This window comes from Magnusiomyces paraingens (genome assembly GCF_902498895.1).
Source record: "Magnusiomyces paraingens strain CBS 517.90 genome assembly, contig: contig2, whole genome shotgun sequence".
In the NCBI taxonomy this organism is placed as follows: Eukaryota; Fungi; Ascomycota; class Dipodascomycetes; order Dipodascales; family Dipodascaceae; genus Magnusiomyces; species Magnusiomyces paraingens.
The window spans coordinates 709,036-731,688 of record NW_022474068.1 but is presented as its reverse complement, the minus strand read 5'-3'; the positions used below and the strand labels follow the sequence as shown (position 1 = coordinate 731,688).

The 22,653-nt window shown below is 45.5% G+C and overlaps 8 protein-coding genes across 8 annotated transcripts; 4 read left to right on the top strand and 4 right to left on the bottom strand.

Moving 5' to 3' along the window:
- Positions 1 to 90: 90 nt before the first annotated feature.
- Positions 91 to 3,117, top strand: SAPINGB_P001963 (uncharacterized protein; the record flags this gene model as incomplete). The annotated part of the gene is made up of 1 exon (XM_031996683.1): positions 91 to 3,117. One exon carries the CDS (start codon positions 91 to 93, stop codon positions 3,115 to 3,117), a length of 3,027 nt encoding a protein of 1,008 aa, XP_031852574.1.
- Positions 3,118 to 3,481: 364 nt separating this feature from the next.
- Positions 3,482 to 5,059, top strand: SAPINGB_P001962 (uncharacterized protein; the record flags this gene model as incomplete). The annotated part of the gene is made up of 1 exon (XM_031996682.1): positions 3,482 to 5,059. The coding sequence occupies one exon, from the start codon at positions 3,482 to 3,484 to the stop codon at positions 5,057 to 5,059; it is 1,578 nt and encodes a 525-aa protein (XP_031852573.1).
- Positions 5,060 to 5,180: 121 nt separating this feature from the next.
- SAPINGB_P001961 (uncharacterized protein) lies at positions 5,181 to 5,645 on the bottom strand (the record flags this gene model as incomplete). Its single annotated transcript, XM_031996681.1, has 1 exon — positions 5,181 to 5,645. One exon carries the CDS (start codon positions 5,643 to 5,645, stop codon positions 5,181 to 5,183), a length of 465 nt encoding a protein of 154 aa, XP_031852572.1.
- A 454-nt stretch (positions 5,646 to 6,099) lies between these two features.
- On the top strand, positions 6,100 to 7,311 carry SAPINGB_P001960 (uncharacterized protein; the record flags this gene model as incomplete). The annotated part of the gene is made up of 2 exons (XM_031996680.1): positions 6,100 to 6,203; positions 6,414 to 7,311. 2 exons carry the CDS (start codon positions 6,100 to 6,102, stop codon positions 7,309 to 7,311), a joined length of 1,002 nt encoding a protein of 333 aa, XP_031852571.1.
- Positions 7,312 to 7,449: 138 nt separating this feature from the next.
- SAPINGB_P001959 (uncharacterized protein) lies at positions 7,450 to 9,123 on the bottom strand (the record flags this gene model as incomplete). The annotated part of the gene is made up of 1 exon (XM_031996679.1): positions 7,450 to 9,123. The coding sequence occupies one exon, from the start codon at positions 9,121 to 9,123 to the stop codon at positions 7,450 to 7,452; it is 1,674 nt and encodes a 557-aa protein (XP_031852570.1).
- A 532-nt stretch (positions 9,124 to 9,655) lies between these two features.
- Positions 9,656 to 11,188, top strand: SAPINGB_P001958 (uncharacterized protein; the record flags this gene model as incomplete). The annotated part of the gene is made up of 1 exon (XM_031996678.1): positions 9,656 to 11,188. The coding sequence occupies one exon, from the start codon at positions 9,656 to 9,658 to the stop codon at positions 11,186 to 11,188; it is 1,533 nt and encodes a 510-aa protein (XP_031852569.1).
- Positions 11,189 to 11,407: 219 nt separating this feature from the next.
- SAPINGB_P001957 (uncharacterized protein) lies at positions 11,408 to 13,630 on the bottom strand (the record flags this gene model as incomplete). Its single annotated transcript, XM_031996677.1, has 1 exon — positions 11,408 to 13,630. One exon carries the CDS (start codon positions 13,628 to 13,630, stop codon positions 11,408 to 11,410), a length of 2,223 nt encoding a protein of 740 aa, XP_031852568.1.
- Positions 13,631 to 14,137: 507 nt separating this feature from the next.
- Positions 14,138 to 22,030, bottom strand: SAPINGB_P001956 (uncharacterized protein; the record flags this gene model as incomplete). The annotated part of the gene is made up of 1 exon (XM_031996676.1): positions 14,138 to 22,030. One exon carries the CDS (start codon positions 22,028 to 22,030, stop codon positions 14,138 to 14,140), a length of 7,893 nt encoding a protein of 2,630 aa, XP_031852567.1.
- Between the last annotated feature and the right edge of the window lie 623 nt (positions 22,031 to 22,653).

Below are 22,653 nucleotides of genomic sequence, written 5' to 3'. Positions count from 1 at the left end.
AATAATGAATAGCCTATGTTCGTTAATAAACTAAAAGATTTTTTTAAATGGTCTTCTCCTATATCTAAACATTTGGATTTTCATACAACAATGGAAGCTGTATCTCCGTTGCTTACTTTAAAAAGAAAAAGCATTGGCACTAATGAAAACGACGATGATAGTGCAGGATACAACTCTGACTTAGAGTCACCTCGCAAAAATACTGAAACAAGAACAACACCTCCATCTTTTTTTGCTCATAATAAAAATTCAGGAACTACTAATGGTCTAATTGGTTTTGACGATGTATCAACTTCAAATGTGAAGTTGTTGGTAGAAGAGCTTCCTGATATCTCCGACACTAGAACATTTAAAGACGCGTTGATTAAAGCATCTAATATTCCAGACAACGATGGTGCTTTTATGTACTATCTATTATCTAGCAGAATTAATTCTGAAGAAGACAGTCTGATGATTGCAGCATATGATAATCAGATTTTGCCGAAGATTAACCCACAGAAAACCAACTGTGTACTTTACGTTCCATTTGATGCACTATTGCAAGACTCCTCATCCAACGCTTTTGAACAAAATTTATCTGAAACAGAATGGTATCGTGCACTTACAACACGAAAAAGCTCTGATTCTGGCGTTTTTTCTATGCTCATACCTATCGATCAAAACGATCATTTATCTGTTATTTGGATTTTATTAGACCCAGCTAGCCAGTCTTACAAGATTTATCGCAAAGATTCTAGCTACATACAGGTAAAAAATGGTGATAATAAAACACATGATTTGCCATCACTATTTCCTGAAGTATTGGAAAAAAGAGAGAAAATAGTGAAGAGCTTCAGTGCTTTAACAAAACTGCTTCGCGAGGCTGTCAAGGATCTATTTGCGATGAATGACATGCTAAGTGAATGGGAGGCTTTACCAGGATATATACCAACTAGCACTGAGTATCGATATACGGCAAGTATTTTAGACATGTACGATATTTGTATTTCTCATATCGACATTCAAAGTTCAGTCAAGACATTTCTTTCGGAAGAGTATCAAAATACTCAGCAGTTGGACGAAGAAGCGTTGCAATCAGAGAAAGTATCAATGTTGAGGGTGTTTTCTCAGGAATATGGAAGGTTCTACAAACTTAAAATTAGACAAGATGGAACTATTAATAACCAATCGTTTCAAGATGACAAAAAGTTTTATTTCAGTAGGAATTTGTTTGAGGAATTTCAATCGGTTTATGAAATTTTTTCAGTACATTTTCTCTTACATGAGGTTTTTAATTCCGAGATTTCTCTGCATGGGAAAGTGAATGATGCATTTTTACCATTTTTAAACTTCTGGTTCCCAACTTTACTTGAAGAATACAATAAGCTCAGCAATCATGAAGCAAATTTATGGGTCCCGTACTTTTCCAGTGTTTATTCTCGCAAAATTGGCTCTTACAATGATCAGCTTCCACCTGAATTTGAAAAGCGACACACTCAATATCCTCCATTGTCACTTTTGAGGCCGACGAATTTATTTTTGCCGCAAGAAATGTTAAATTTTTGCCAAAAGTATTGTACCTTTGAATCTGATGACGATTTAAAAACACTGTACTCACCAAATAGTCCATATTCCAAACCTAGTAAGGAAATGATCTATGCTTTTCGAGAGGTTTTGAAAAAAATAATTCGAGGACTTGGGCTGGATTCAGCTCTGTCGCCTCTCAAGCTACAAATAGAAGAGCCAACATTGACTCTTGAGGAGTTTATTGATTCCATGCATTATGATACTCTTGAAAGTGTCGTTAGAAGATATAAACGTTCCTTGGTGATGGCATATATTCAAAGCACTCGTAATATTAGCATCACTAAACCTCTTGATGAAGGAGAAGGAGAAGAGGACCATCAATCCAAAAAGTCCATCAAGTGGCCCAAAAGCCCAGTTTTGGTTTATTATTCAGGGGGTTCGGTAAAGAATAAACGAGAAAATATGCGATTTAAGTTGGTTTTGAACCCAAAAGAATTGTTCCAGAGCATTATTTTGGATTGTCAGACTCCCCCTATTGGCAAAACAGCACCCTTAGAGCCATGGGTTAATGATAATGAAAGTGATTCAATGTATTATAATCAGCACTTGTTAACAGGGCATGTGTCGAAAAGTTTGTATGAAAGTACTTACAGAAACAATAGTTTTATCGTCAAGGTGATTAGAACCTGTTATGTCAAGAGCAACCATAATACCACCAATAATGGTGTAGTAATAACCTTCCCTCATCTTAAACGGGCGAAAAGAAGAAAGGTAGAAGCAGTTGACAGGGTGACGAGAAGCAGTAGAGCTCAAGCAGAAACAACAAAAGAAGATGAAGATAAGGATAAAAATGGAGACGAAGAAGATGATATTGTTTTGGTCGATGAAGTTATTGAAAAGAGTAACTCAGAAAGCGAGGAAAGCTCTAGCAGCAACAACAACAGCAGTATAGATGAAAGTGATAATGTTGATTTGCATGAGATAAGTGATACTGAAGAGGAAACAGTTCAGCCTAATGAAGATTTTAAATCTAAAGTGATGGGATTGACGGTATCAGCTGGGAAATCTATAACTCAAATTGGCACACAACCAGCTACTAAGGCTGTTACCCAGTCTTTCACTAAGGCTGTAACGCAGTCAGTAGCCAAGGCTATCACCAAGTCTGTTACTAGGCCTATTAATAATTCTGCTGGTCAGCCTGTTGTGCACTCTGCCACACAGTTTCCTAACAAGGTTGCAAAGAAAACTATTTACAGATCGCCTCCGAAAGAACCGCTTAGCTCAAGCTCTATTTCTGTAAAGACTTCTTCTCAGAACGGTTTACAAAAGGGTTATAATTTTAAAAAGGAATCTATTAAGCATAAACCAAAAGGCCGCCCAAGAATTAAAAAACTTAAGGAACCATCACCGCCACTGTCGTTACCAGAAAGTGATGAAGAGGAGGAGGAGGAGGATGATGATGATGAAGACGATGATGAAGACGATGAGATGAAGTCTATTGAGGATGATGGCTCAGTGATTGTTGTTGATGATTTTTTAAGTCCCCAAACCTCAAAACGAATGAATCGGAATAGTTCATCGTCTATTGAAGATCTTGTTGAAGTTGAATAATTGGAAGATTTAGTTTTAATCTAATTGTTAATTAACAGAGAATTCAACACTGATCAGTCATTATTTAAAAGGATTATTCAAAGATCTCGGTTATTGTAACACATTTCTTTTTCGGGTAAATGCGGCGTTACACCCTAACCCTCGAAAATTTTTACTGCTTAATTTTTTTTTTTTTTTTAATTTTGGGAGGTGCGCCGCTGCGATGACTGATTGAGGCAGATCCTCAACGTGTTGATTTTTTTTTTTTTTTCCCTTCTTATCAAGAACTTTTTCTCTCTTTTTTTTTTCTTCTTGCCATCAACATCTCCACCACCACCACCCTTTCTTCATCTCTCCTCCCCCCTTCATCTACAAATTTTTAGAAATGACCAAGCCTGTTGAAGTCTCTGCCGTTTTCGATACCATCTTGGTGCTCGACTTTGGTTCCCAGTACTCGCATCTCATCACGCGTCGTCTTCGTGAATTCAACGTCTACGCTGAGATGCTTCCTTGCACTCAGAAGATTTCTGAGCTGACCTGGAAGCCCAAGGGTATCATCCTTTCTGGTGGCCCCTACTCTGTGTACGACAAGGATGCTCCTCACGTTGACCAGGAGATTTTCAACCTCAATGTCCCTATTCTCGGCATTTGCTACGGCATGCAAGAGCTTGCCTGGATCAATGGCAAGGGTGTTCATGCTTCTGAGCACCGTGAATACGGCCATGCCACTATCCACGTTGAGGATTCCTCTTCTCCTCTTTTTGCCGACATTGACAATTTTGAGGTCTGGATGTCTCACGGTGACAAGCTCTCTGCTCTGCCCACTGGCTACAAGGTCATTGCTACCACCACCAACTCTCCCTTTGCTGCTGTTGCCCACGAGAAGGACCAGATTTACGGCATTCAATTCCACCCTGAAGTTACACACACCTCCAAGGGTACCCAACTGCTGAAAAACTTTGCTGTTGGCATTTGCAAGGCCGAACAGAAGTGGTCCATGGAGAACTTCATTGGTACCGAGATTGAGCGTATCAAGGCTCTTGTTGGACCCACTGCTGAGGTGATTGGCGCTGTTTCTGGTGGTGTTGACTCCACTGTTGCTTCTGCTATTATGAAGCAAGCTATTGGTGACAGATACCATGCCATTTACGTTGACAATGGTTTGATGAGATTATACGAGACCGAGGGTGTCAAGAAGACCTTGGACGCTGGCCTGGGCATCAACTTGACTGTTGTTGATGCTGGCAAGCTTTTCCTTTCTAAGCTCAAGGGTGTCACTGACCCAGAGAAGAAGCGCAAGATCATTGGCAATACCTTTATTGAAGTTTTCGAAGATGAGGCTGCCAAGATCACCCCCAAGAGTGGTGATGAGATTGAGTTCCTTTTGCAGGGTACTCTTTACCCTGATGTTATTGAGTCCATCTCTTTCAAGGGTCCTTCTCAGACTATCAAGACTCACCACAATGTCGGTGGATTATTGGAGAACATGAAGCTCAAGCTTATTGAGCCTCTCCGTGAGCTGTTTAAGGATGAAGTCCGTCGTCTTGGTGAGATTTTGGGAGTCCCCCACGACCTTGTCTGGCGCCACCCCTTCCCTGGCCCCGGTCTTGCCATTCGTGTTTTGGGTGAGATTACTGAGTCTCAACTTGACATTGCCCGCAAAGCCGACCACATTTTCATTGAGGAGATTCGTAAGGCTGGCATTTACGAGGAGATTTCTCAGGCTTTTGCTTGTCTGCTCCCTGTCCGCTCTGTTGGTGTTATGGGTGACAAGAGAACTTACGAGCAAGTCATTGCTCTTAGAGCCATTGAGACAACTGACTTTATGACTGCTGACTGGTACGTTTTTGACGCCAAGTTCCTTAAGAACGTTTCTAAGAGAATTGTCAACGAGGTCCAGGGTGTTGCTCGTGTCACTTATGACATCACCTCCAAGCCTCCTGCCACTGTTGAATGGGAGTAAATTGGGTATATGCTACTACTACTACGACATATTATATTTTATATATATCTACTACTACTACACATATTTGGGAATTTTTTTTGTTGTTTTATATTATTAGCTTAGATGTTGAAATACACAATCAGATAGACACTTGTTCACGGATGACTGTTGCAAAGACATACTCACCATCATGACTGATTGTTAGATGGAATCTTTCTTTAGGGTGTTTTTCAGAATACCTGTTATTTATGATTGTTGGTTTACGGAACCGGTCAACGTTTGGTAAAGAGTCTTGTTTCAGATTCACTGGGAGTACCGATTCCCGGTGCCATTTGTTGAAACGACAGTGGGCTTGATCAATAGGATCAAGAGTCTTATAAAGGGCTTCCTTGACGGCCCAGCATGTTGCGAGATACTTTGCAGCGAGTTCGATACCGGTGCCTGCACCGTTTGCTGCGGTTGGTGTTTGAAGCAGCGCGTGAAACTTGGGAGCCTCATGAGACGGGTGTAATACGCGAGAAGCCATGCGAGCAGCCCGGGGCCCGGAGGCGATGGCGATAAACCGAGGGATGTGAGCAATGTCGGATCCGAGTCCGAGGATCATTGCGGTTGGAAAGGGGGATGGCTTACAGGGGGGATGGCGGCTATCGGAGGATAATGAGGCAAGAAAGAGCCCGGGTGTAGTTTAAAGAGATAAGCACTGAAAGGGATGTGTGGATATGTGGATATTAAATTGAAAGGGAGTTTGTTTGTTTGTTTGTTTGTTTTTTAACAAGGTGACTCTTTTGGGTCAAAAAAAAAAGTTGACACCCACCAAGGCAAATACATATAAAAAGGTCTTGAACTGCTGCGTTTGAGATTTTTTTTTCTTTCTTTCTTTCTTTCTTTCTTTCGTTTTTCCTTAAGATCATTCAATCTGAACTATCTGGACCGAGTCCCGTTCAAGTACCCGTCTTGTCTTCGTCGTCGTCGGTTTTTTTTTTCATAGAAAAGTACCCCCCCCCCCCTTAAATATAGGCCACTTTTAATAATATTTTTATTATAAAATCACAGTAGCCATGGCTTCTTCTATTCCTGGTCCTCGACCTTTACCCGATTCCCCCGACGACTTGACCACTTATTGGGGCCGCGTCAAACATTGTGCTGGTCTAAGTGATCCTCGGTAAGTTTTTTTTTTTGTATTTACAAAAAGGCTTTTCTGTTTATTTTCAATCCATTTTCTTTTTATGATTGATTGATTGAATTTTTTTTTTTCAATCTTTGGATGGTTTTGATACCAAATCAACTTTTTTTTTATATACCCTGAGCTACTACACTCCCCGCACTGTTTATGTCACACTCTGAAACTTTAACTAACTCGCTTGATTCAAAGAATGCTTCTCAATACCTCCAAGGATATTGAAAATGCAAAGGATCTCATTTCCCAGTATCGCAATGGCATCCTGCCACCCACAATGACACCCGAGCTTTGGCACGCCAAACAAATACTGGACTCGACTCTGCACCCGGACACCGGTGAGCCAGTTTTGTTGCCGTTCCGCATGTCGTCCTACGTACTATCCAACTTGGTGGTGACTGTGGGCATGTTGACCCCTAATCTAGGCACTGCTGGAACTCTTTTCTGGCAAATTGCAAACCAATCGCTTAACGTGGCCGTTAACACTGCCAACGCAAACAAATCGCACCCCCTCACAACTACTCAACTTGTCACATCGTATCTGCTTGCTGTTTCTGGGTCTTGTGGTGTGGCTCTTGGTCTTAATGCCATTGTCCCCCGCTTACGCTCCATTTCCCCCAGCACCCGTACCATTCTGTCTCGTCTGGTACCCTTTGCTGCTGTCGTTACTGCCGGTGTTGTTAACGTAGGGCTAATGCGTAGCGGAGAAATCAGAAAGGGAATTTCGGTTTTTCATACAAACCCAGAAACCCATGAAGTTACAGATCTCGGTAGATCTAAAGTGGCTGCGAAGTATGCCGTCGGTGAAACCGCATTGTCCCGAGTCATCAATGCAACACCCATCATGGTCATCCCACCGCTCATTCTTGTTAAGCTGCAAAAGGGCTTTCTCAAGGGCAAGTCTCGTTTTGCTGAGACTCTGGTAAACCTTGGACTTATCACAATCACGTCATTTGCTGTGCTGCCTTTTGCTCTGGCCATTTTCCCCCAGACCAAAACAATTTCTGTTAAACATCTGGAGGACTCGTTCCACGGAATTAAAGACAAAAATGGTAATGAAATCAAGCAGGCTTGGTTTAACAGAGGCATGTAAGCTAAAATACTATATTATACTACTAATACTACTAAAAGTACAAATTAATTCTATCAATTATAAATTATTATTAAAAAAAAAAAAAAAGAAGCCGGGTTTATCATAATCATTAGCAAAAAAAAAAGGAATTTTTTTTTTTCATCCCCAATATTTCCAATCAAAACCTTCAAGTTGGGCACGGTTAAGACTCAAAAACTCGTCATGTGAAAAGTGTGCCACATCTAGTCCAGTCGCCAATCCAACGCCGGGCCCGCCCAGCACCGTTTCAAAAATTTCAAAGCCATTTTTGGTATTTTCCAAACGAGCACGAAACTCATCGAGCCGCTCGTCGATTGTAGCCGCAGCACTCTCGGTATCATTTTCCACATCATCAACATGTAATAGGGTAATGGCACAGCCACCGCCGCCAGCCCCTGTAAGCTTAGTCTCACCAATATGCAGCTGGTCGCCAATAGATTTGACTTTTTCAAGTTTAGGGTGTGACACGCCAAGTGACACAAGAAGACCATGATTAATGCGGATAAGTTGCAAAAGACGCTTAACAGCGTCAGGGCTTTCGCCCACAGTTTTAACAGGTAGCGCAAGACCCGTTTTTTTGGAAGGAGTGTTGCTACCAGAAACATCAGTGTGACTCGTTTCTGAGGTGCGTTCAGCAGACCCCAAAAGAACAAATGCCTCTTGTGTGACATGCTCAATAGCGTCCAAAATGGACTGTGTACCGCTTTGAAATGTTTCATAAAGGTCGCCAACGCGCGCAACAAGATCCTTAGTGCGGCGGGGGTGCTTGGTATTGGTCAGCAACAGCTTGAGTGCGGGGAAGCGCTTCATGGGGATGAGGGTCGAGGGACGTTGGAACAAGACAGCGCCGCCGCGACATGCTACGGTATTATCAATACCCGAGGGGTTCCCGTGCAAACACTTTTCACCAATGTAAGACCACTTGTTGATGAGGTCGTGGTCGGCATTGCCCAAACAAAGGACTGAGGTGGTGGAGGCCAAAGCAGCTGCAGCCGTGGCTCGGGCAGCCTCTGTGACTGTGGCATCGGTTGTGGCAGAAGGAGAAGTTGAAGAACCATCAATTTTGTTGGAGGAAGAAGAAGAAGAAGACTCTAAAGTAGGGGTGATTGGTGGGGTTGACAACAGGTCAGATGCTGCTTTTTCAAACACATTTTCAATGTTGTTTTTGTCTTCGTGTGTAGGTGCGCGGCTTAGGGGGGGTTCTTCCTCAACAGTAGGAATGGAGAGCTGTTGGGTCAACGTCAGAAATGCCGTTGAAAGACATACTGCATAAGTTGCAGAAGAGCCGAGACCAGCACCCACGGGTAAAGTTGACTTGGTTACAAAAGTATGAGCTGGGGTAGAAGGGTCGCAGATATGTAGATAAAGATAGAAAAAGGCGAGAAGAGCAGCGTATTGAAAGGAGTTTGTAGTCTTGGGTTTGAGAATATTGTGAAGCTCGGAGACAATATGCTCGTCAAGATTGAGCTCGTCAAGAGATTGGGCTGCAGCTGTAGACGAAGTGGAAGAGGAGGATGCTGATGAAGGACGAGATCCAGGAGGGGTATCGTCAAGTTTCTGGACCAAATGCCAGGGTAAAGAAGCAGTAGGACACTCAAACTTGAGGCCGACGTCTGGGAATTCGAGACGAATAACATTGTCAGTAGCCAAGTCATTTGGAGTTACATAGAGGTAAGTTCTAAGCGAGAGAGCTGCAGCAATTGCTGGCTTGTTATAAACGGCAGCATGCTCGCCAAAGATAATGACCTTTCCAGGGGCCGAAACAGCAAAAGTAGGGAGCAGACTGGCGGTCATAGCTTTGAAGGAAGGGATAATAAACGAGGGTAGAGAAATTTTATATATATATTAGTAGTATTAAAAAAAAAAAGGGAAATTCTATAGGAGATTTTCCATGTATTTATAGATATTGGGAATATGGATGGTGATGAAATATTTGACAAGAGAGGGGAGGTTGGGCGGGGGAAAAGATAGTATTTGTGTTGGTCAAAAATCAAATCAAGGAGATTTTTAATTCCAATAAAGATGGTTAAAAAAAGAAAGTAATAAATAAATTAATAAATAAAAAGGTTGCCAAATTTATGTTACAAATGAATGTAATTGTAACATATTTTGTCACTTGCACAGCCGTATATTGTATTATATAATTTTTTTTTATGTGAAATTTTTCTTCTGCCAAAATCAAAAAAAAAAAAAAGATAAAATTTAAAATTTAAAATTTAAAAATAAATAAAAATAAAAAAAATTAAAATAAATTAAAAATAAAAATAATAATAATAATAAAAAAAAAAACACATCCGCGTAAAAACATCTTCTAAATCAACACAAAATGACAACTGAAGAAGACGCCCAACAAATCTCATCTACAGCTCAGGTCCAGATCCGTTTGGTCACCCGCGATGAGCGGTACGCTGTTCCATCAGTGCCTCTTTACGTTCCCGTCTCGCTCAAGCGATATGGTCTCAGTGAAGTTGTCAACAAGCTTTTGGAACAAGGTCATGAGGACCGTGTTGCAGAAAGCTCGCTTCTTCCTGGTGAGACCGAGACCGAGGGGTATCAAACAACACCCTTTGACTTTTTGACTGACGACGGCAAGCTGCTGCGTGCAACTCTGGCCGAGTATCTGTCGCAGCGAGGGTTGTCTGCTGAATCAAGTGTCACTCTGGAGTATACCCGTGCCATCCTGCCGCCATCTTTCCTGGCCTCTTACGCACACCCAGATTGGGTCTCGGCCGTTAGCATTGCACCAGAAACTGTGGCCAATACCAAGGTCTCAGCCCATGCTCCCATCGCATCTGGTTCCTATGACGGTATCATCCGGTTGTGGACCGCCGCGGGCTCTGTGGCCCACAGTCTTGTGGCCCACAATGCAGCCATCAAAGCTGTGCGCTGGACCTCTGCCTCGTCTTTGGTTTCCGCAAGTAACGACCGCATGCTGTGTCTGTGGAAACTCAAGCCTGAGAGTAACACAAATGACAATGATGATAATACTGTTAATACCATCACTGCTGCATCGTCGATCGATGCACTGCTGCGCGGACACACGGATGCCGTCAACAATGTGTCCGTGGCACCATCCACACTGGCTTCCGGAGCCCCTGCTCGTGGTGACATTTTGTCTGCATCTTCCGATCACACGGTTCGTCTTTGGTCCTCAGACTACTCCACTCTTCCAGTCTACGAGGCTCCTGAGTCCGCCTCTGCGTCCGCCAAAAACACTGCGTCTCAGAAGCGTCGTAAGCTGGCCCAAGCTTCTCTCCCAGCCGCCCGCTCCCGCGCTCCACTACTTACCCTTGCCGCCCATACTGCCCCAGTCACTGCTGCAATTTTCCACCCAGCTCCAGGGCATGCAAACTCTGTTGCATACTCTGTCTCGCTCGATCACACGCTCAAAACTTGGGATCTGACGGGCGCCGGTGCCGTAGTTGTGTCGCGCACCACTTCGTTCCCTCTGACTTGTCTTGCTGCGTTGCCTGATCTTGGGTTGCTGGCCATTGGCTCCTCTGCACGCCACATTTTACTGCACGACCCACGCAGTGGCAATGATGCAGGTGCTGGAGGTGATTCTGGTGATGCTGCGCTTTCCAAGGCCACACTGACTGGTCACACAAACTTTGTGACTTCCATTGCTCCCTCGCCATATTCTAACTACGTATTTGCATCCAGTTCCATGGATGGCACCGTGCGCGTGTGGGATGCCCGTGCGCAGTCCAGCTTGTATGTTTTGCCTCGTGAGTCGGGCCAAAAGGGTTTGGGCGGTGTTGCTGGAGTTTTTGATGTTGACTGGGCAAAATCTATTGGCATTGTTTCTGGTGGCAAAGATAACCAGTTGCAAATCAATTCATCTGGCTTTACAAATTAAGAATTTTTGGAAATTTAAAATCTTTTATTTCTTCTAACTTCATTAAATAAATTTAAAACATACACCTTATCCTCACTAATGACAATATATTGTCCATCATTATTAGTACTATTATTATTATTATTAAAAAAAAAAAGTTTAGGAATCGTTAATCGTCATAATTTTTTTAGTCGTAGTTTTTTTTTTTTTTTTTGCTGTTTCTTTTTTTTTCAATTTAAATTACTCCACAGTAACAGACTTGGCCAAGTTACGGGGGTAGTCGACATTATAACCCTTCTTGACTGCCAGCCAGTATGACATGAGCTGCAGGGGAATAACATTGAGAAGACCCTGTAAACAGTCAACAGTGGTGGGGACCTCAAGGGTCTTGAGGTTCTTGCCAAAGTCATCACCCTTATTGCAGATGATAAAGGGCTTACCGCTACGGGCAGTGACTTGCTCAATAGCCGAAGAAACCTTGGGGAATAACGAATCACGAGTAGCCATAATGATAATGGGCAGATCCTTGTCAACAAGGGCAAGAACACCATGTTTCAGTTCACCGGCAAGAACACCTTCCGAGTGCATATATGAGATTTCCTTAATCTTAAGGGCACCTTCCAGGGCTGTGGCAAATTGATAACCACGGCCCAAGAGCAGCAGCGACTTTTGGTTAAGCAAGTCAGTTTCAATAACTTCCTTGAGAATACGATCATTCAAGTTAAGAACCTCTTGAATCTGGGATGAAATATTCTTAAGACCTTGGATAATGTCACGGCGGCGCTCAATCATGGAGACTCTGTCATCGGAAAGAGAAAGAGCCATCAAAACAAGAGCCACGTACTGAGAAGTATAAGCCTTGGTGGAGGCCACACCGATTTCTGGACCAGCGTTGATGTGGACACCACAGTGTGTTTGTCTGGAAATAGAAGAACCAACTGAGTTGACGATACCAACAGTAAGAGCGCCGCGGTCAAGACAGTATTGGAGAGCATTCATAGTGTCTGCAGTTTCACCAGATTGCGAGACAAAGACACAAGTATCGTCACGGAAAACAGGAGAGCGTCTATCTAAAAAGTCTGAGGCAAGCTCAACGGAAACGGGGATTTCAGTGAGCTCCTCAAAGATGGATCGGGTGGCCAAGCACGAATGATATGAAGTACCGCAAGCAATCATAATGATGCGACGGCAGCGGCGAATGGTGGTAAGCCAAGAGCGCAGGCCTCCGAGCTGGACAGTATTATTTTCAAAGTCGATACGGCCACGCATAGTGTTGATGACTGACTCTGGTTGTTCGAAAATTTCCTTCTGCATGTAGTGGTCATACTTGCCCTTCATGATTTGCTGGAGCTCGAGCTCGAGGGTGTCAATGGTGCGGACAAGCTTGTCGTCCTCATTTCTGCGAACGCGGTGAATGTGGAGCTCGCCGTCGTAAATGTGGGCAATATCGTCATCCTCAAGGAAAAGGACCTTGCGGGTGTGCTCGACAACGGCAGCTGGGTCTGAGGCGAGGAAAAATTCAATAGGGAGGGGTTGGTCGTCCTCAGACAAAAAGGCACGTGATTGTGAGTGTCTCAGGTTCTCGGCAAGGGGTCTGCCAGGCACAGTCAGCGAGTTCGATGATCTAGCGGCTGCTGCTGCAGCTGAAGCAGCTGAAGAAGCGGCTGATGGTGACAATCCACCAGCACTGCCCAAGGCGCGGTTAGAACCTGCAATTGAGCTGCTTCCTGCAATGGTAAGGGTTGGTGCAGAATCGCTAGAAAGGAGGGTACCAGAGTTTTGAAGAGCTTCCGAAGCGTCGCCAAACTCCACATCGACAAAGTCAACCTTAAGCTTCTTTTCAGTCTTAACGCCGACAAGCAGGGGGGAGCCCTTGCGGGTGGCGACGAGCTCGTGGGGGTAGTGAGTGGATTTGATGATAAGACCGTAGGCACCCTCAAGCTCCTTGACGACGAGCTTCAAAAGCTGTGAAAAGTCCACCTTGTCAGTAGTATCGTAGATAAATTTGGTGAGCTTTGCAATGGCTTCTGTATCAGTTTCCGACTCGAAAATGTAGTTGCGCGATTCCAGGAACGCCTTGACTTCCTTATAGTTTGTAATAATACCATTGTGGACAACAGTGAACTCATTGTTAGGATCGGATCGCTGGGGGTGGCAGTTGATGGTTTTAGGTTCACCGTGGGTAGCCCAGCGAGTGTGGGCAATGCCAACATGGTTTTCAAGGACCTCGTCAACGTCTGGGTTAGAAGCTTCGATTTTCTCCTTAAGGGCCTGGACCTTGCCGACTTGGCGATAGATGCTGACTTCACGGTCACCATTGGGAAGGAGGGCACCATCAATAGCGAGACCAGCAGAGTCGTAGCCACGGTACTCCTGGCGCTGGAGGCCTTCAATGAGGGTGTTGAGAATTTCACCACGAGTCTTGGGGACGAGGTAATTCAAGTAGCCAAAGATACCACACATGATGAAGAGAATAAGAGGATAAGATTTGATTAATAAGTAAGAAGTTAAACCAGATAGAGATTAGAAATTAAATACAGAACCAGAAGAAAGCTATGTGAAAAAAAAAAACAAAAAAAAAACAAAAGAATGGATAGAAAGAAAGGGTTTAAAGGAAGGAAAAGATGAGATTTGGCAAAAAAAAAAAAAAAAAAAAAAGGTGGGAATCGGCAGTCTTTTTATACGGCGGTTTGGGTGGGAAGTAAACAAATATTCTGTTGCTAAATTTAGACTCAGCCATGACAGGGTGGCTGTCACAGCAAAACAAAAGAGCCTCAGCCAGCCAGCCCAGCCAGCCAGAAAAAGGGGCACCAACAACAACAACAACAACAACAATTACAATTATAATTATAATAATAATAATAGTAACACTAATAATAAACTAATAATAAACTAATAATAAATTAATAAATAAATTAATAATATTAATATTATACACAGAAAAAATCAAATCAAAGACCCGACCAACAATCACCCAGAAACTCGCCCAGATCCACCGCTCGTTCGGTGGTACCGCTGCAATCGTGCACGCTCATGCTCATCCTGAAGTCGTCGCTCCTGTAACTGCGCCTTGATCTGTTGCTCCACCTGTCGCTGCAACCGCTCAATAAAGTCCGGACTTTGGCGCGCTGCTGCTGCTGCTGCTGAAGAAGATGATGATGATGATGATACCGGGCCCAAATTAATCTTACTGCTATTATGGCCAGTTTCTGAAGAAGAAACCCGAGTCGCTGTCTTGCGATTGTTGCTCCGAGCACTACTGCTGCGGCTCACAGCTTCTAAATCAATCAACGCAGCCTCAAGGTCATCAGCAGATGAAACTAATAGCGACTCAAGAGAGTCTCGATCCCGGTCACGATCACGACCCCGCGCAAGCCCTCGGTAAGATCGCGCCCCAGATGCTGTCGGCATGTATCCAAATGATGATGAAGACAATGGCACGTAGATTGAAGAGGTCGAAGACACAGCAGTATTATTACTGGCTCCCATAGTGGCTGCTGCTGCTGCCGCCGCCGCCGTTGCTGCTCCCGTCGTAGTAGTAGGCAAGTAATACTGCAACTGGTGGTACCCAATGTCTTCACCAGGACCACCGCCACCACCACCGCTCTTCCATGCCTGCGCCAATCGCTTGCTGGCTCGTCGCCGTTCGCTCATGCTCATGCTCGATTTGGGAGTCGCAGTCAACGTACTGCTGCTGCTCATTGTAGGTCCCAACGACATGCTACCTCCAGACTCTTCGCTTAACCCTCGGCTATGAACACTGCGTAGTCGCGTGTGATGGTGAGAAGACGATACCGGCGTCATGGCTGCAGACACAGGCCGCACATACTCTCCAACCCGCTCAGGAACCGCGGCCCGCACAGAACCAAAACTGAGCCGAAGATCTCCGTCGTAATCGTACCGATCTCGCTCCTCATCTGCATACCGGCCATCATCATCTTCTTCAACAGCATAACGACTAACATAGCCCAAATCCTCATACCTTTGTCGTTCATCCTCCTCATCCTCATTCTCATCATCATCATCTTCTTCTTCACTGCGGTATCCACCGTAATGTCGTGAAGAGCCATTGCCACCACCCCGCAGCCGCTCAGCAAGATATCCATGGCTGCCTTCGTTACTGCTGCTACTAGCAAACTCGCTAACCACGCGGCGATGTTTCTGTAACTTGGGCTTGGAATATTGAAGCTGTGAATGCTTCGGCATCCCCTTTTTGCTGTAGGCTGGTTTAAGCGCCAGCTGCTGATGCTGCTGGTGCTGATACAGCGGCCGACCTGAAAATGCAGAGGTTGATGACGACGATGATGACGATGACGAAATGGGTGCCCCAGGGCCCCTCTGACTGCGAGACCGCTGAACACCTGTAATATCATATCCGTTGTCGATCTCTCCACCGTAATCCCATCGGCGCTGCTGCTGTTGTCTGCTAGGAATCGTCGTCATTGACATTGAAGTCGACAGCTTCTTAGGAACAGATACTGTGCTGCTGCTGCCGCTGTCCCCGCCAATTGTGCTCTTCTTATTGCCCTTCTTCTTCTTCTTCTTTTTGTCGCCACTCCGCACAACAAGCATAGATGTCCCGTCTGCTCCTTCCAACTGCAGCTCTTTCTGGCGCCGCCATCGCTCCTGCCGCAGCTCCTGCCGTCGCACCAGCTCGTCCAGTTGTGCATCCAACCGCGCCATTTCTCGCAAGTGCCGTCTCTTGGTATCGTCCACAACAGAGCGGCCATACCCGCCAAACTCCACTTCGTGATCATAATACCCAATTTCCTCTTGCGCATGTCCTCCCCCCCTTTCAAATCGATTGTCGTTAAAATCGCTGTTACTATAGTGGTGGTCATGCGCCTCGTAATACTGGGGAAGCGCCTCTGAAATCGAAACAGATTTATGGTGGTGCGGCTTTACCGATGGTAGCGGCTGAGAAACTTTCTGTTGTTGTTGTTGTCGTTGCTGCCGTTGCTGCTGCTGCAACTTCAAAGTCGCTGCTTCGTCCAAAGTCGCTGAGTTTTTGACGTCTTGCTGCCGCTGATTTTTCTTCGGTTTCTTCTTCTTGATCGCCACAGCTTCCGTAGACCCGTCCCACGTGCCGCTGGGAACACTTGGCTGCTCTGATAGTCGGCTCGCAGGCGGTGTGTAGAAAATGTCACCATCGTCTGCAAATCCAATCGATCCCACCATGGCCGCTGCCGCCACCATCCCAGTGCTTCCACCCGCTCCAACCGAGTACAAAGACGACTCTGCAGAATATAAAGACCCGCCAACAGGACCCCCAAGAACCTCCCCCTGCAGCTGCTGCGGCTTCTTCGGGCCAACGCCGGCCGTCACAAGCGACAACTCAGCGGCACCTTGCTGAGACTCGCTGTGAATATGTTTCTGTAGTGGCTTTCGCTTTCCTTGACCAGATAAAGACGTTGACAGTGGAGTTGACCCTTGGGTGGTCTTCGGTATGACTTGCTGCGGCTGCTGCTGAGATATCGATATCGATGGTGATGGACCCACCAACAATTCCCTGGTCTGTTTGGACTGCCTAGGGACTCTGATCTTCTTGCTTGCTCCCACGTGTGCAATATCCCCACGGCTGTAGCTACCAGAATTCTCAAAGTCCTCCAGTTCTTCCTCATCTTCATCATCATCATCCTCATCATCATTATCATCGGCCTCAAAATCGTCGTCCTCGTCGTCGTACCAACCATCGTCACTGTACCCAAACAACGGCGGACCACTCACATTCTTCTTAGGCTCATGTAGGTTCTCACTCACAATATCTCTGCTGCTGTTGCTGCTCTCTACACTCTCGTTGCTTTGCTTGCTCCGCTTGCTGGTCTGTCTGCTGGCTGTGCTCTTGTGACTTCTTCGGCTCCCACTCGTACTCTTCAGTGCTGTTTGCCCAGCTGCTGTAGCTTCAGCCGCCGCAGCCGCCGCAATCGCAAGCTCCGCATCTTTTAATGTCGGCCCTGAAGACTGTCCTGAAGAAGACCGCGCAGAATGTCCAGATGCCCGCATCGAATACGACGCGCGTGTCACTTGTCTCGGAGCAACAAAATTCTCGTAGTGCTGCTTTAATTGCGCTGCCCGCTCTCGTACTGCTACCTCTGCCTCGTTCTGTCGTCGCGTAAACCACTCTTGTCGCTCAAGCTCTTCTTCGGCATTGGGAATTGAAGGTAATGAAGGTTCTTCTTCGTCGTCGTCATCACCATCATAACGATTACTATCATAGTATGGCGTAGCTGAACTTTGTGGAGGTGGTGGTGGCTGCTGGTACCGATCTTGGCTTTTCTTATTTGCCTCCCCAGATTTATCACTCTTGACATTTGCTGCTGCTGGTAACTCGTGTTGCTCCAGAACCGCCCACTTGCCTTCACTCTGTAAAACCTGCGGCGTCTTGTCATTGGGATCCTCGTCTTCCTGCTCATTTTCGTTTCTTTGAGACATGCGTTGGTGGTTTTCCCTTTGTGCCGCTTGGAACTGGCTTTCGTTAAAGCTTGTTCGGTGATTTACAAACTCATCATCATCGCGTAAGGCTCCACTGTTTCTGCTGACACCAGCCGTCCCTCGACTAGAAGAGTCCTTGCTGGTCCGCTTGTGTCGAATTGTCTCCGCTGCAGCTGCAATCTCATCCGAAAACCTAGTTGTTGCTGCCATCCCTGGTGTCGCTGTAGCTGTAGAAAAGTCTGGGCTTGGAACCATCTCGTCTTCTTCCTCCTCAGTCCTCTTAACGTGCTCATCTTCTCCAAGAACAACGGCAATGGTTGAAGATGGCTTGACCATAATAGCTGCAACAGCCTCAGGGGAAGTGGCAACCGTAGTAGGATCAGAAACTGATTTAGACATGGGCACAGACTCTACAGTCTGCACAGAATCAGGCTGCGACGTCTCCCGAACAGGATCCACAGCTTTAGGTCTTCCATGCTCGCCTGTCACATCGCCCTCCTCTTCCCATTCATCCTCGTGCGAAGTACTGTAGTGGCCATCATCATCCGTGGTCGACGTCGTCATTGACGCTTGAGTAGCATTGACGGTAGTGGCGGCGGCAGCAGCAGCCTCCGCAGCCTTTACTGCTGCAGCTTCTGCTTTCAAAAACTCCTTTTCGCGCTGTCGCTGAAGAGCCTGTCGCTGTCGCTTCTTCTCCATCCGCCGCTTCATCTTGCGTGCCTTGCGCTGCTCCTCAAGAATCATCTCCTGTAGACGCGTCATGTCACGCTCGCGCTCGTCGTCCTTCTGCGCTTGCAACAATAGCATCTGGTACTGCGCCTGTAGTCGCTGACCATTGGTCCCCAGTACAAGCTCCTCCTCATTCTCCTCCGCAATGCTGGAAGTAGAGTACCCATCAAGTCCAACATTGAACCCAGAAGGCCCCCCGCTAAACGAAGTGTACATGGTAGGAGTCGTCGAAGAAGGTGCATATAAAGACCCAGAGCTTGGAGATTTCAAGCTGATGTGCATTCGTGGTGCTGGTTGGTAAACTTCTCCGTTTTGTGTGTCATTGTCGGAACCTTGGTCATTCTGCACAAGTTTCTCAAGTGACTCGTTGACGCGCGCCAAGTCTGCGCTGCGCAACGATGGCACAGACATGACCGCACGTAATAGTGAAGTAGAAGACGTCATGGCGACAGCCGCAGCTGCTAATGCTGGAGAAAGTGGTGGAACTGGTGACCCTGAAGTTTGCATAACCACTCGGCGGTAAGGTCCCTGCCGTCGGATCGAGCGCGCACGCGAGCTGACAGATGAGCTTCGACTGACTGAATCACCGGCACCAGCATTAGACCGTGATCGTGAGGCCCGTAGGTTTTCACTAGGCTCAAGTAAAGAGCTGTCCAGAGTGGCATGCAAGTTGCTAGTACTGCCATCATCTGCGCCAACGTCTGGCGATGACAAAAGAGAAGGCACCTCTTGAACAGGCTCCAGTTGGGAACCAAATGCAGAAACTGGAGGTGGTCGAAAAAGAGCATGCTGGTAAGCGTATTGCTGTTGTTGTTGTTGTTGTTGGTACTTGAGATGTTGGTCATATAATTGCTGTTCATTTTCAATACGGGGTTCATCTGTGGACCGCTGAACTGGCTCAATCTCACCAGGAACCGAGTCGCTGGGCCGTCGGTGGGGAATGTACTGCTTAGCCATTTTATCAGGAGAATCTGGCCGCACAGGCGACGTGATGGGACCAAGCCGCGACTTAGATTGCTGAGGAATAGTCCCTGGTGTGTATGCGCCCATGCCAATGTTAGAATCGAGAAGACTTGTGTTGCCAGTCATGGTAGGCATTGTGCCACCAAGACCACCGGCCTTATTCTTGTGTTTGCGTGAGATTCTGCGCGCGCCAGACAAGATGCGATATCGACGCGATTTCTTTGTGTTATTGTTATTGTAAGAAGAAGACCCAGTAGGGGCCAACGATTCGAACGGCGTACTTCCTACAAAGTAAGAAGAAGAAGAAGAAAATTCTTGGTTATCTTGCTGTTGCTTTTCGCCCTTTTTCCGCTTAAGAAGGCCAAATGAAATAAAAGAAATAAGCGCACTGTTGAAACTCTTGGGAGCTGGTGCAAACTGGTTAGTGGTGAAGGCCACTGATGGGCGAGAAGTAGGAGCAATGGCTGCTTTGGTGGTAGGAGTAGTAGTATTGGTACCAGGACGGCGCAAAAGCGAGGCTGAGAGAGATACAGAAAGCGACGGTTTTTTCTTGTGCTTGTTTGACGGTTCCAAAATGGTGACTGGGACATGGTCGACACTTCTCAGAGAATGAATTTGCACTGTATTTACCTGCGCTGCTGGTTCCGGTGCTTCAGATGACAAGCTGATTGGGTCAATGGTTGCGACGTTTCGTTTTGATGGCGTGGGGGCCAAGGCCAAAGGCGTAGATGATGTCTGTAAAGGAGACGGTGAGATGGCTGTTGCAAAACTGGCAGCTTCGCTGGTGACCACATAGTCAGCCAGACTGGACTCAGCCATTTTAGGAGAAACAATATTCTGCTCCATGTTTTCGAGAGAAACTTTGCGGTGATGTCGAGAAGGTTGGATCGGGGGGGAAATAATTGCAGGTGAATATTCAAGTTTCTTTTGCTCAGGCGGATGGGCAAAACACTCCCCAATTGCGTCTTCCAGTGGAATGGTATTATTTTCGTCTTGGGTGCTGCGGCTGGGCCCTTCACGATCTTCACTTTGGTCATCACGGCGACTATTTTTCCTTCTTTTGCTCTTGTCTTTGCGCAGTTGCTGGGCTTCTGCGCGAGCCCGCTGAGTGTCGAGGATCTGTTGCTGAACCTGCTCAAACAGAGGCATTGCGTCTTCTGTGAGGTCGTCGAAAAGATTGGAGTGTGTACGAGTTTTAATTTCTCGGATCTCGATCCGGTCCTCAATCATCGACTCGTCCAATGATACATTTCCTAGAGAATCCACATGTTGTCGTCGTCGCTGATTATCTGCTCCAGATCTGCGTCCTGAAAATGTAGGTGCGGTAGAGGGGATGCTGAGATGGCGGGTCTGTGATCCATTTTCAGGGATAGATTCATCTTGGTGGAATGATTTTTTGGTACAGTCTTCCTGTGAAGTTTCTGGAAGTTGTTGCTGATGCAAGGTAAAATACTCGGTATCGTCTTCTTCTTGGATAGGAGCCTCTTGGGGTAAGTTGCTTACTCTACTGTTGCGAATTGATTTTAAAATTTCTGTGCTGCTATTAAGCCCTGCTTCATCAAACAAAGAAACTTGGAACCCGGAAGGTGAGTAGTGTTTGAGATATGCAAATTGGCCAATATCGACAACGCTATCTTTGTCAGAAGCCATTGAAATTATATCTGCATGGAATGCATCAGTATTTGTAGAAATAGGGCTGTTGATTACTGATAGGAGTTTGTTGTTGTTGCCGCGGGGCAATGAAACTTCGGAAGAGTCCTTAATAATTGCCAAGGATTGAGTAGAGACTGAACCTGGTCTGTGGAAGAAAACTGTATCTTCAATCATTTGTTCATCATTGTGGATATTGTAGTGGTTGTCGTTGTCGTTGTCGTCTAAGTGTTCAAGCTGAGCAAGGTCTTGGAGTTGGTGGAGCCGACTTTGCTGAAGAGCAAGTTCATGCTGCATAAGCTGCATATGTTGTATATGGTTATCTTCCTCTTCGCTATCGAGAGGAAATGTTTCAGAGTTTCCGCTAAAAAAGGTTTGAGAATGGCGATATTCGGCCCGCTGTTGTTCCTCGCGAAGTTTGTGTTGAAGGTCGTCGACCTGGAGTTGCTGAAGGTGAGCATGCCAGGCAATCAGACTTGAAGAAGACTTGTTAGGAATCTGAGGTCGCTCGTAATAAACATGGTCGAAGGAGCCTGGATCGCGTTGAGCCAAGTATCTTTCATGGAAAGGTGGAGGAGGGTCTGCAATGTAGTGGTTGGAGGTGTAGGTGGTAAAGATGTCGCGATGGATATGCTTGCGGATGTATCTGATTTTGTTTGCAAGGTCGAGAAGAGCATCTTCTGGGTCTGTTTCTGGTGATAAGAGAGATGCGCGACGTGTGGCGATGGTGCGTAGGTCGCTGAGCGATGTGAGCACAGTATGGCCGCGCAGACTCTGGTCGAGGAGCGCAATGGAGCGGGGGTTGGGGTATTGGGGGACAATTTTAATATTTGACTGGCGCACAATATCTGAGATTTCATTGTCGAGCTGAGCAAGAAGTTTAAGGGTGTCTGCAGGATCGTGAGGGGGGAAAGATGAACTAGTTGAGTTTATTGGTGACGGTCCCACGATAAGGTCTGGGCTATCTGAGTTTAATGGAGAAGATATTTGAGGATTTGGGCTATTGATGATAGGAATTATTGGGTGAATTTGGAGTTGAGCTGGGGTCTTTCTAACCGTTGCACGGTTCTGGGAAGATGAATTTCCCATGGCGCTAAAGTGGTGAAGAAAAAGAGAAAGGTTTTGTTCTAATTGTGAGAATTATTCAAAAGAAAAAGAAAACAAAAAGACTTTTTTAATGTTGAATTTAAAACGATATAGAATATAAGATTGAATATTTGATTTTATTTTAGATATTTTATTTTGAATATTTTGAATAGAAGAATGGTGGTGATTAAATAAGTCTGGCTGGTTTTAAAAAAAAAAAAAAAAAAGGAAAAGGAAAAAGAAAAAAATTGGCTGCTGTTGCTGCTGCTGCTGGCTGGGTTGCCCAAAAAAAAAAAAAAAAAATTCAACACCGCCCAAAATGAAATTCTTTAAACAACCAAAAATGGTAAAAAAAAAAATCTTAACTTTTTTCTTTTGTTTAAAACCTTTTTTTAGACGAATATATGCCTAAAAAGCAAAAAAAAAAAAAAAAAAAAAAAAAAGAAACTCAGATAGATGAAGACTTTATAACAAAAAAAAACCCTCTCTAGTTCCTTTTTTGTGTGTGCATATATATATATATATATGCGTAGAAAGTGTCTCGGCTACACTGTGAGTTGACGCACAATTGTCTGAAAACAGCGGCAGTCACCCTTTTAGGAGTTGATTTTTTTTTTTTTGTTTCT